Source organism: Lissotriton vulgaris, chromosome 6 (genome assembly GCF_964263255.1).
Source record: "Lissotriton vulgaris chromosome 6, aLisVul1.2, whole genome shotgun sequence".
Classification (NCBI taxonomy): Eukaryota; Metazoa; Chordata; class Amphibia; order Caudata; family Salamandridae; genus Lissotriton; species Lissotriton vulgaris.
Genome location: NC_141694.1, coordinates 1483769131 through 1483782455, shown reverse-complemented (window position 1 = coordinate 1483782455; position 13325 = coordinate 1483769131). Strand labels below are relative to the sequence as shown.

Here is a 13325-nt window from a genome sequence, read left to right as displayed (position 1 = left end):
AGGTGGTTGCGCTTGTTATATGAACACACCAGGGACTTGTGGGCTGTAGTGAATTATCAGAGCCGCAATATTGCAGTAAAATGGACCTGGGGTAAAGTAATTAAATCCTTCCATAGTCCCTACCCTAAAATTGAGTATGCTGGTGGCTAAATGCTGTGCCAAAATGTGAATGTATTCCCTCTTTCTCTCTACTGGGAAAGTGGTATTGGTGAATATTTGAGAAGTGCAAGAGTATACATAGTTTTGTATGCAAACATGCCAAATTAAGGACTGGAAAGATTGTCTGCAGTCTATACTGCCCTGTTTAATATGAAACACTTCTTTTGGATGAGTTTTAAGCCATGATATTCAGGGGTGAGGTAGCAAGAACACAAGCTCTGAGAAAGTGCAGGCTCATGCGGTAGATTGTGCTCCTGATCATTCCACTCTCTTCACAAACTCCTGTTTGTGCAGGGATTGGAATTTCAAGTTGTGCAAAATGTTCTTGGTGCAACAAAGTTCGCCTTCCCTGTTACATTGCCAAAATATACCAGTGGAAAAAAGGTCCAATAAAGACCAGGCAAGGTGAGCATGATTGACAGCAACATTGAAGAATGTTCATGCTGCCCTGACAAAGACGTCGGCCTTAAATTGAAAGAATAAATACACAATCCATCTATTTCTGCTTTTCAGATTAAAGAGCATATATTGGACCCTTCCAGTCAACATAATGAAATAAAATTACAACATGTACAGAGGTAGGTGTCTATCTTTATTAACTAGTGGTAAAGTATTCCTCAATTCGTAACTAAAGGAGATTAATGATATTTGTATTTATTGAAGGATCAATGACATTACTATTGATGCAAGGTGGTATATGAGAACATGGCAACGATTACAACAACCTTTTGAGTAGCATAGCAAAAAAGCAGTATATCCATAGAATGACTATCTCTTTTGTCCCTAGTGTTAACCATCAAAGAGGATGGACAGTTCAGTGAGGATTTCAAAGAAATTAGTCTTCAGAGTACCCTTTAATATCTGGAAGGATGTAAATACTTTAAGGTCCAGTGGAAATGCACGTATTGGGATTAGTTGTAAGAATTCACAAAGTGGGGGACACGTATATAGGATCATGGGTAGTAAGGTGTTGCTGGCTTGTTGAGCAGTGAGCGGACTAGTGTGTATTGGCTTATGTCAATAGGAAGGTAGTAAGGTGAGAGGACTTAAGACCTGGATGAGGGCTTAAATAATGGTCCGTTTCAAGAAGATGGCCATCCAGGTTAGCTCTATTGCATTAAGATAAAGTAGGGCTGATTGTCGCAAGTGAAAATGTGCATATGATGAAATGCATCACCTTGTTCTCCACCGTATGGAATTCTGTGGCAAAACAATTAGGAGACTGTACTAGGTAACAATTTTGTGAATTGCAAAGATCATTTTGTAGACAGGAAGGTGATAAAGGATTTTGTGGTTGTTTGAATCAGGCAGCAGCGTTGTCTACTAAGGAGCCTCCTTAATTTGTCTAGTAAACTCTACAGCTCCTGGATGGAGAGGTATGGGTGAGAGTACTGAAGCTGCTGAGGGATAATGGGAGTGAGGTTTTGCAGTGCCGAGTAGGAGTAAACAGGTGGCCATCCATTAGTGGGTGGCTGTGAGGAAGTCCAGGACGGATGGCTGTATTTTGCATTGAAGTGAAAGGAGAAGATGTGTTTGTTGGGATTAAAGGAGGACTTGTATCCTTCAAGGGAGATCGCACAGAATGGGAAAGAGGAGGTGACCAAAAGCTATGCCCAGGGCACTCCCATGGGTAGAGGCTTGGAAGTGGAAGTTAAGGAGCCCAGAGAAAAGGAGGAGAGATATGGAAGATGCAAGGAAAACTAGGCTGATGTTCTGAAGTGGGTTAACCTAGTTTCCAAAGAAGAGAGCGATGGTCAAACGTGTCATTTTCAAGGGAGAATGGTAAAGGATAAATCGTTCTTCTCAGCAATGACTATGAAACTGAAAGCCTGTGTAAGGGTGGCTTCAGTTGAATGCTGTTGGCAGAATGCTCACAAGACAGTATCAAGGGCAATCAGCATGTGGGTGGAAATGTAGTGTAAGAGTTGGTTGAATACTAGCTGATCAATTTTTGAAATGTTGTATAAGGGTGCAGTGGCAGCTCTCTGCTATGGCGGGGTAGCGATTTCCCCCCACCCCCCAAAACCCTCAAATGGCAGAAAAGGAAAACAAATTAGACTTATTATATTTTTCCTTTCCTACCGAGTATTGGGGGGAGGGGGGGGGGGGGGGCTAGGGGGTGACAGCACTGAGGGGAGTGGTAGTGCACTCCCTTCACAGCGCATGATGGTTTGGCCAGCTGTCTCAGGCCGGTCTCATTCCAGTCCATAAATAAAGTTGAGTTCTTTAATAAATCTAAGGCACTAGTAATTTCTCTGGAGCAAAATCAGTCCATTGTTTTTTGCTTGCTGTGCTAGACCTGGACCCAGAAAATGCAAATAACAATGATCCTGCACTAAAAGGTAATACAGCATGAAAAGCTAGGCTTCAACTGCTTTCAAGCACGTTCTTAAGTGGCAGTGGGCCAAGCATAAGCTTCTCAAAAAAGGATCTAGCATGCCTTTGGTAGGTGATCATAATTCACTCTGAAAGATTTTCCTCTATTAGCCACTATCACTTAAAATATTTCAGTGTATTTTTTGTTCTTATAAAGTACCTAGTAGCAGATGGGAAGAAGGTCAATATTATTTTCTTAGCACTTCACCTACCTTGGCTTTTGTGGACTGCCTGTGGTCTTTTCTTGCATTGTGGTGGCTCTGGTGCTGGTGCAGTTCTCCTAGTCTTTTACTAGCTGCTCCTGCGGTTCTATGTGCGAAGCTCTAGCCAGGGAAGTCAAACCCCTTCAGGAAATAGGAGTGTGTTTGGCTTAGATACTTCCCTGTGTAGGTTTTAGCTGCTGCACAGATGTTAACTGGTTTCACTCTTTATTTATTGTCGTCAGCGCGTCTTCATCAGTGGTTTTGTTGCATTCCTTTATTTTTTTGCAGTATACTTTATATACTCTACAATATATTAAGCAAATATTTATTGTAAACTGCAAAAACAAATCAAATACACTCCATATTCTTTGTGCAGTCATTTGTCCTTATTAGAAATATGGGTGGGAAAAATGTCTTGCCATGCTAATAACTATTAACAAAATCACTACCACATATGAAATCGAAATTAGTTGATTCCACAGAGCTGTCGCTTAATACAATTTTAGGAGAACTTCAGGCACTCATTTCTAACACTAATAATATTGTGGGGGTTACAATTATTAATAAAGATTTGGCTGTTATATCATTGAAAGTTTCTGATAAAGAAATCAAATCAGAGACACTAAACCTGTTGTGCAATTAACTTTGTTACAGCAAAACGCATTTCTATGAATTAACTACTATTATATCTCAAAAATTGAAAGACTATACAAATGTAAGAATTTTGTATCTACTAGAAGACATAGGTGTGGTCTGTAGATGAAATTCAAAGACCATGCTGCGTAGTCTACTCGAGTTTAAAATGTATTGGAACAATTGAAATTGGCAAAGCTCATCATATCCCTTCACATCGCAAAGGAAATCAATATAAGCCCAGGCAAGTAATAATTAAAGTTCTGTGTCGCAGCCATCTAGATAGGACAAGAAAATCCGCAAGGGAAATTTTTTCTTTGATGATAAATGGAAATAAAGTTTTCATACATTAAGACTTTGCAAAGAAAACCGTGGATATGTGTAAAGAATTCACAGTGCTACGATCAAGATTGAAAAATGCTGGCTTCAAGTATGGTCTTTTTGATCCTAAGACTTTATGAATTTGAAAAGATGGTATATCAAAATCATTTCATCACCCTGATGATACTAGAGTCTACCTTGATAGTCAGCCTCCCTATATGTCCCCGGTAGCTTGTCTCCTTTCTGGTGAAGAATTGGCTTGGTAGTTTAGTCTGCCCTGTTCCCATGATGCACTGGGCCAGGGACAGACTGATTTGCATATAGCCAGGTTCTGAGCTGGGATGGGGCAGTGAGATAAATAACGGTGATGGATCAAGCCCTGATCTTTGGACTGGGTAAGAGTGGTCTGTTTAACTCAGACACTCTGTTCATCACCACCCCCTTTTCTAAATCGTTTTTGGCCACTATAGGTGTGGCAGGGTATACTCAGACATGAGTCCCTTTCTCACTGCTCCATCAGGATTCAAGCAAGCCGGGCCGAAGAAGGCTGAAATGCCAGAAACCGGTCCCCGGTAGCTTGTCTCCTTTCTGGTGAAGAATTGGCTTGGTAGTTTAGTCTGCCCTGTTCCCATGATGCACTGGGCCAGGGACAGACTGATTTGCATATAGCCAGGTTCTGAGCTGGGATGGGGCAGTGAGATAAATAACGGTGATGGATCAAGCCCTGATCTTTGGACTGGGTAAGAGTGGTCTGTTTAACTCAGACACTCTGTTCATCACCACCCCCTTTTCTAAATCGTTTTTGGCCACTATAGGTGTGGCAGGGTATACTCAGACATGAGTCCCTTTCTCACTGCTCCATCAGGATTCAAGCAAGCCGGGCCGAAGAAGGCTGAAATGCCAGAAACCGGTCCCCGGTAGCTTGTCTCCTTTCTGGTGAAGAATTGGCTTGGTAGTTTAGTCTGCCCTGTTCCCATGATGCACTGGGCCAGGGACAGACTGATTTGCATATAGCCAGGTTCTGAGCTGGGATGGGGCAGTGAGATAAATAACGGTGATGGATCAAGCCCTGATCTTTGGACTGGGTAAGAGTGGTCTGTTTAACTCAGACACTCTGTTCATCACCACCCCCTTTTCTAAATCGTTTTTGGCCACTATAGGTGTGGCAGGGTATACTCAGACATGAGTCCCTTTCTCACTGCTCCATCAGGATTCAAGCAAGCCGGGCCGAAGAAGGCTGAAATGCCAGAAACCGGTCCCCGGTAGCTTGTCTCCTTTCTGGTGAAGAATTGGCTTGGTAGTTTAGTCTGCCCTGTTCCCATGATGCACTGGGCCAGGGACAGACTGATTTGCATATAGCCAGGTTCTGAGCTGGGATGGGGCAGTGAGATAAATAACGGTGATGGATCAAGCCCTGATCTTTGGACTGGGTAAGAGTGGTCTGTTTAACTCAGACACTCTGTTCATCACCACCCCCTTTTCTAAATCGTTTTTGGCCACTATAGGTGTGGCAGGGTATACTCAGACATGAGTCCCTTTCTCACTGCTCCATCAGGATTCAAGCAAGCCGGGCCGAAGAAGGCTGAAATGCCAGAAACCGGTCCCCGGTAGCTTGTCTCCTTTCTGGTGAAGAATTGGCTTGGTAGTTTAGTCTGCCCTGTTCCCATGATGCACTGGGCCAGGGACAGACTGATTTGCATATAGCCAGGTTCTGAGCTGGGATGGGGCAGTGAGATAAATAACGGTGATGGATCAAGCCCTGATCTTTGGACTGGGTAAGAGTGGTCTGTTTAACTCAGACACTCTGTTCATCACCACCCCCTTTTCTAAATCGTTTTTGGCCACTATAGGTGTGGCAGGGTATACTCAGACATGAGTCCCTTTCTCACTGCTCCATCAGGATTCAAGCAAGCCGGGCCGAAGAAGGCTGAAATGCCAGAAACCGGTCCCCGGTAGCTTGTCTCCTTTCTGGTGAAGAATTGGCTTGGTAGTTTAGTCTGCCCTGTTCCCATGATGCACTGGGCCAGGGACAGACTGATTTGCATATAGCCAGGTTCTGAGCTGGGATGGGGCAGTGAGATAAATAACGGTGATGGATCAAGCCCTGATCTTTGGACTGGGTAAGAGTGGTCTGTTTAACTCAGACACTCTGTTCATCACCACCCCCTTTTCTAAATCGTTTTTGGCCACTATAGGTGTGGCAGGGTATACTCAGACATGAGTCCCTTTCTCACTGCTCCATCAGGATTCAAGCAAGCCGGGCCGAAGAAGGCTGAAATGCCAGAAACCGGTCCCCGGTAGCTTGTCTCCTTTCTGGTGAAGAATTGGCTTGGTAGTTTAGTCTGCCCTGTTCCCATGATGCACTGGGCCAGGGACAGACTGATTTGCATATAGCCAGGTTCTGAGCTGGGATGGGGCAGTGAGATAAATAACGGTGATGGATCAAGCCCTGATCTTTGGACTGGGTAAGAGTGGTCTGTTTAACTCAGACACTCTGTTCATCACCACCCCCTTTTCTAAATCGTTTTTGGCCACTATAGGTGTGGCAGGGTATACTCAGACATGAGTCCCTTTCTCACTGCTCCATCAGGATTCAAGCAAGCCGGGCCGAAGAAGGCTGAAATGCCAGAAACCGGTCCCCGGTAGCTTGTCTCCTTTCTGGTGAAGAATTGGCTTGGTAGTTTAGTCTGCCCTGTTCCCATGATGCACTGGGCCAGGGACAGACTGATTTGCATATAGCCAGGTTCTGAGCTGGGATGGGGCAGTGAGATAAATAACGGTGATGGATCAAGCCCTGATCTTTGGACTGGGTAAGAGTGGTCTGTTTAACTCAGACACTCTGTTCATCACCACCCCCTTTTCTAAATCGTTTTTGGCCACTATAGGTGTGGCAGGGTATACTCAGACATGAGTCCCTTTCTCACTGCTCCATCAGGATTCAAGCAAGCCGGGCCGAAGAAGGCTGAAATGCCAGAAACCGGTCCCCGGTAGCTTGTCTCCTTTCTGGTGAAGAATTGGCTTGGTAGTTTAGTCTGCCCTGTTCCCATGATGCACTGGGCCAGGGACAGACTGATTTGCATATAGCCAGGTTCTGAGCTGGGATGGGGCAGTGAGATAAATAACGGTGATGGATCAAGCCCTGATCTTTGGACTGGGTAAGAGTGGTCTGTTTAACTCAGACACTCTGTTCATCACCACCCCCTTTTCTAAATCGTTTTTGGCCACTATAGGTGTGGCAGGGTATACTCAGACATGAGTCCCTTTCTCACTGCTCCATCAGGATTCAAGCAAGCCGGGCCGAAGAAGGCTGAAATGCCAGAAACCGGTCCCCGGTAGCTTGTCTCCTTTCTGGTGAAGAATTGGCTTGGTAGTTTAGTCTGCCCTGTTCCCATGATGCACTGGGCCAGGGACAGACTGATTTGCATATAGCCAGGTTCTGAGCTGGGATGGGGCAGTGAGATAAATAACGGTGATGGATCAAGCCCTGATCTTTGGACTGGGTAAGAGTGGTCTGTTTAACTCAGACACTCTGTTCATCACCACCCCCTTTTCTAAATCGTTTTTGGCCACTATAGGTGTGGCAGGGTATACTCAGACATGAGTCCCTTTCTCACTGCTCCATCAGGATTCAAGCAAGCCGGGCCGAAGAAGGCTGAAATGCCAGAAACCGGTCCCCGGTAGCTTGTCTCCTTTCTGGTGAAGAATTGGCTTGGTAGTTTAGTCTGCCCTGTTCCCATGATGCACTGGGCCAGGGACAGACTGATTTGCATATAGCCAGGTTCTGAGCTGGGATGGGGCAGTGAGATAAATAACGGTGATGGATCAAGCCCTGATCTTTGGACTGGGTAAGAGTGGTCTGTTTAACTCAGACACTCTGTTCATCACCACCCCCTTTTCTAAATCGTTTTTGGCCACTATAGGTGTGGCAGGGTATACTCAGACATGAGTCCCTTTCTCACTGCTCCATCAGGATTCAAGCAAGCCGGGCCGAAGAAGGCTGAAATGCCAGAAACCGGTCCCCGGTAGCTTGTCTCCTTTCTGGTGAAGAATTGGCTTGGTAGTTTAGTCTGCCCTGTTCCCATGATGCACTGGGCCAGGGACAGACTGATTTGCATATAGCCAGGTTCTGAGCTGGGATGGGGCAGTGAGATAAATAACGGTGATGGATCAAGCCCTGATCTTTGGACTGGGTAAGAGTGGTCTGTTTAACTCAGACACTCTGTTCATCACCACCCCCTTTTCTAAATCGTTTTTGGCCACTATAGGTGTGGCAGGGTATACTCAGACATGAGTCCCTTTCTCACTGCTCCATCAGGATTCAAGCAAGCCGGGCCGAAGAAGGCTGAAATGCCAGAAACCGGTCCCCGGTAGCTTGTCTCCTTTCTGGTGAAGAATTGGCTTGGTAGTTTAGTCTGCCCTGTTCCCATGATGCACTGGGCCAGGGACAGACTGATTTGCATATAGCCAGGTTCTGAGCTGGGATGGGGCAGTGAGATAAATAACGGTGATGGATCAAGCCCTGATCTTTGGACTGGGTAAGAGTGGTCTGTTTAACTCAGACACTCTGTTCATCACCACCCCCTTTTCTAAATCGTTTTTGGCCACTATAGGTGTGGCAGGGTATACTCAGACATGAGTCCCTTTCTCACTGCTCCATCAGGATTCAAGCAAGCCGGGCCGAAGAAGGCTGAAATGCCAGAAACCGGTCCCCGGTAGCTTGTCTCCTTTCTGGTGAAGAATTGGCTTGGTAGTTTAGTCTGCCCTGTTCCCATGATGCACTGGGCCAGGGACAGACTGATTTGCATATAGCCAGGTTCTGAGCTGGGATGGGGCAGTGAGATAAATAACGGTGATGGATCAAGCCCTGATCTTTGGACTGGGTAAGAGTGGTCTGTTTAACTCAGACACTCTGTTCATCACCACCCCCTTTTCTAAATCGTTTTTGGCCACTATAGGTGTGGCAGGGTATACTCAGACATGAGTCCCTTTCTCACTGCTCCATCAGGATTCAAGCAAGCCGGGCCGAAGAAGGCTGAAATGCCAGAAACCGGTCCCCGGTAGCTTGTCTCCTTTCTGGTGAAGAATTGGCTTGGTAGTTTAGTCTGCCCTGTTCCCATGATGCACTGGGCCAGGGACAGACTGATTTGCATATAGCCAGGTTCTGAGCTGGGATGGGGCAGTGAGATAAATAACGGTGATGGATCAAGCCCTGATCTTTGGACTGGGTAAGAGTGGTCTGTTTAACTCAGACACTCTGTTCATCACCACCCCCTTTTCTAAATCGTTTTTGGCCACTATAGGTGTGGCAGGGTATACTCAGACATGAGTCCCTTTCTCACTGCTCCATCAGGATTCAAGCAAGCCGGGCCGAAGAAGGCTGAAATGCCAGAAACCGGTCCCCGGTAGCTTGTCTCCTTTCTGGTGAAGAATTGGCTTGGTAGTTTAGTCTGCCCTGTTCCCATGATGCACTGGGCCAGGGACAGACTGATTTGCATATAGCCAGGTTCTGAGCTGGGATGGGGCAGTGAGATAAATAACGGTGATGGATCAAGCCCTGATCTTTGGACTGGGTAAGAGTGGTCTGTTTAACTCAGACACTCTGTTCATCACCACCCCCTTTTCTAAATCGTTTTTGGCCACTATAGGTGTGGCAGGGTATACTCAGACATGAGTCCCTTTCTCACTGCTCCATCAGGATTCAAGCAAGCCGGGCCGAAGAAGGCTGAAATGCCAGAAACCGGTCCCCGGTAGCTTGTCTCCTTTCTGGTGAAGAATTGGCTTGGTAGTTTAGTCTGCCCTGTTCCCATGATGCACTGGGCCAGGGACAGACTGATTTGCATATAGCCAGGTTCTGAGCTGGGATGGGGCAGTGAGATAAATAACGGTGATGGATCAAGCCCTGATCTTTGGACTGGGTAAGAGTGGTCTGTTTAACTCAGACACTCTGTTCATCACCACCCCCTTTTCTAAATCGTTTTTGGCCACTATAGGTGTGGCAGGGTATACTCAGACATGAGTCCCTTTCTCACTGCTCCATCAGGATTCAAGCAAGCCGGGCCGAAGAAGGCTGAAATGCCAGAAACCGGTCCCCGGTAGCTTGTCTCCTTTCTGGTGAAGAATTGGCTTGGTAGTTTAGTCTGCCCTGTTCCCATGATGCACTGGGCCAGGGACAGACTGATTTGCATATAGCCAGGTTCTGAGCTGGGATGGGGCAGTGAGATAAATAACGGTGATGGATCAAGCCCTGATCTTTGGACTGGGTAAGAGTGGTCTGTTTAACTCAGACACTCTGTTCATCACCACCCCCTTTTCTAAATCGTTTTTGGCCACTATAGGTGTGGCAGGGTATACTCAGACATGAGTCCCTTTCTCACTGCTCCATCAGGATTCAAGCAAGCCGGGCCGAAGAAGGCTGAAATGCCAGAAACCGGTCCCCGGTAGCTTGTCTCCTTTCTGGTGAAGAATTGGCTTGGTAGTTTAGTCTGCCCTGTTCCCATGATGCACTGGGCCAGGGACAGACTGATTTGCATATAGCCAGGTTCTGAGCTGGGATGGGGCAGTGAGATAAATAACGGTGATGGATCAAGCCCTGATCTTTGGACTGGGTAAGAGTGGTCTGTTTAACTCAGACACTCTGTTCATCACCACCCCCTTTTCTAAATCGTTTTTGGCCACTATAGGTGTGGCAGGGTATACTCAGACATGAGTCCCTTTCTCACTGCTCCATCAGGATTCAAGCAAGCCGGGCCGAAGAAGGCTGAAATGCCAGAAACCGGTCCCCGGTAGCTTGTCTCCTTTCTGGTGAAGAATTGGCTTGGTAGTTTAGTCTGCCCTGTTCCCATGATGCACTGGGCCAGGGACAGACTGATTTGCATATAGCCAGGTTCTGAGCTGGGATGGGGCAGTGAGATAAATAACGGTGATGGATCAAGCCCTGATCTTTGGACTGGGTAAGAGTGGTCTGTTTAACTCAGACACTCTGTTCATCACCACCCCCTTTTCTAAATCGTTTTTGGCCACTATAGGTGTGGCAGGGTATACTCAGACATGAGTCCCTTTCTCACTGCTCCATCAGGATTCAAGCAAGCCGGGCCGAAGAAGGCTGAAATGCCAGAAACCGGTCCCCGGTAGCTTGTCTCCTTTCTGGTGAAGAATTGGCTTGGTAGTTTAGTCTGCCCTGTTCCCATGATGCACTGGGCCAGGGACAGACTGATTTGCATATAGCCAGGTTCTGAGCTGGGATGGGGCAGTGAGATAAATAACGGTGATGGATCAAGCCCTGATCTTTGGACTGGGTAAGAGTGGTCTGTTTAACTCAGACACTCTGTTCATCACCACCCCCTTTTCTAAATCGTTTTTGGCCACTATAGGTGTGGCAGGGTATACTCAGACATGAGTCCCTTTCTCACTGCTCCATCAGGATTCAAGCAAGCCGGGCCGAAGAAGGCTGAAATGCCAGAAACCGGTCCCCGGTAGCTTGTCTCCTTTCTGGTGAAGAATTGGCTTGGTAGTTTAGTCTGCCCTGTTCCCATGATGCACTGGGCCAGGGACAGACTGATTTGCATATAGCCAGGTTCTGAGCTGGGATGGGGCAGTGAGATAAATAACGGTGATGGATCAAGCCCTGATCTTTGGACTGGGTAAGAGTGGTCTGTTTAACTCAGACACTCTGTTCATCACCACCCCCTTTTCTAAATCGTTTTTGGCCACTATAGGTGTGGCAGGGTATACTCAGACATGAGTCCCTTTCTCACTGCTCCATCAGGATTCAAGCAAGCCGGGCCGAAGAAGGCTGAAATGCCAGAAACCGGTCCCCGGTAGCTTGTCTCCTTTCTGGTGAAGAATTGGCTTGGTAGTTTAGTCTGCCCTGTTCCCATGATGCACTGGGCCAGGGACAGACTGATTTGCATATAGCCAGGTTCTGAGCTGGGATGGGGCAGTGAGATAAATAACGGTGATGGATCAAGCCCTGATCTTTGGACTGGGTAAGAGTGGTCTGTTTAACTCAGACACTCTGTTCATCACCACCCCCTTTTCTAAATCGTTTTTGGCCACTATAGGTGTGGCAGGGTATACTCAGACATGAGTCCCTTTCTCACTGCTCCATCAGGATTCAAGCAAGCCGGGCCGAAGAAGGCTGAAATGCCAGAAACCGGTCCCCGGTAGCTTGTCTCCTTTCTGGTGAAGAATTGGCTTGGTAGTTTAGTCTGCCCTGTTCCCATGATGCACTGGGCCAGGGACAGACTGATTTGCATATAGCCAGGTTCTGAGCTGGGATGGGGCAGTGAGATAAATAACGGTGATGGATCAAGCCCTGATCTTTGGACTGGGTAAGAGTGGTCTGTTTAACTCAGACACTCTGTTCATCACCACCCCCTTTTCTAAATCGTTTTTGGCCACTATAGGTGTGGCAGGGTATACTCAGACATGAGTCCCTTTCTCACTGCTCCATCAGGATTCAAGCAAGCCGGGCCGAAGAAGGCTGAAATGCCAGAAACCGGTCCCCGGTAGCTTGTCTCCTTTCTGGTGAAGAATTGGCTTGGTAGTTTAGTCTGCCCTGTTCCCATGATGCACTGGGCCAGGGACAGACTGATTTGCATATAGCCAGGTTCTGAGCTGGGATGGGGCAGTGAGATAAATAACGGTGATGGATCAAGCCCTGATCTTTGGACTGGGTAAGAGTGGTCTGTTTAACTCAGACACTCTGTTCATCACCACCCCCTTTTCTAAATCGTTTTTGGCCACTATAGGTGTGGCAGGGTATACTCAGACATGAGTCCCTTTCTCACTGCTCCATCAGGATTCAAGCAAGCCGGGCCGAAGAAGGCTGAAATGCCAGAAACCGGTCCCCGGTAGCTTGTCTCCTTTCTGGTGAAGAATTGGCTTGGTAGTTTAGTCTGCCCTGTTCCCATGATGCACTGGGCCAGGGACAGACTGATTTGCATATAGCCAGGTTCTGAGCTGGGATGGGGCAGTGAGATAAATAACGGTGATGGATCAAGCCCTGATCTTTGGACTGGGTAAGAGTGGTCTGTTTAACTCAGACACTCTGTTCATCACCACCCCCTTTTCTAAATCCCTATATGGCCAAGCATGAAGCTGTAAAATAATCTGTCAATTGCTCTGTAGTTTTGAAATTACCAACATGTAGGCCTTCTTTTCCTAAATTCTAATTGTTGGCTTGTATATTGACTAATCTAAGGCGCGTGCGTGTGTGCACACGCCTCAAGCTTGTTCTTTATCTTGTACTTTGTTTATTTTTTGTACTACAGTGTTTTTCTTCTATGCCCTAATTGTAAGGGCTACTTTGTTATTTATTATTGCTCTGACGTGTTATTGACCTACTCTGTTAGACTGGTTATTCTTTTTTCTTGTTTTTCAATTACTTCATGCAGAATTCATATTACCTGAAAATGATATCTCAAAATGGTAAGAGTTTAGGACTCCCAGTTTAGCACAAGAACATTTTAAAGTATTTAGCTAGACATAAAGCTGATATTTGTTTAGTTCGAGAGACTCCTATACACAAGTTCCGATCCTTTATGAATAACAAATGAGTTGGGCCTGTTTATAACCTCTTCTTTCATTGGTAATAAAAATGGGGTTGCATTTTATTTGCTAAAAACTCCAGGT

General features: G+C 46.5%; 1 protein-coding gene across 2 annotated transcripts in view; it reads left to right on the top strand.

The window, feature by feature from the left end:
• LOC147709030 (uncharacterized) overlaps window positions 1-13325 on the top strand; it is a 200615-nt gene that overhangs the window by 86817 nt on the left and 100473 nt on the right. For both annotated transcript variants that reach the window (XM_086927635.1, XM_086927637.1), the window contains one exon: window positions 673-737. In XM_086927635.1, the coding sequence (XP_086783761.1) occupies window positions 673-737 (65 nt within the window). The remainder of the gene's footprint in view (window positions 1-672; window positions 738-13325) is intronic.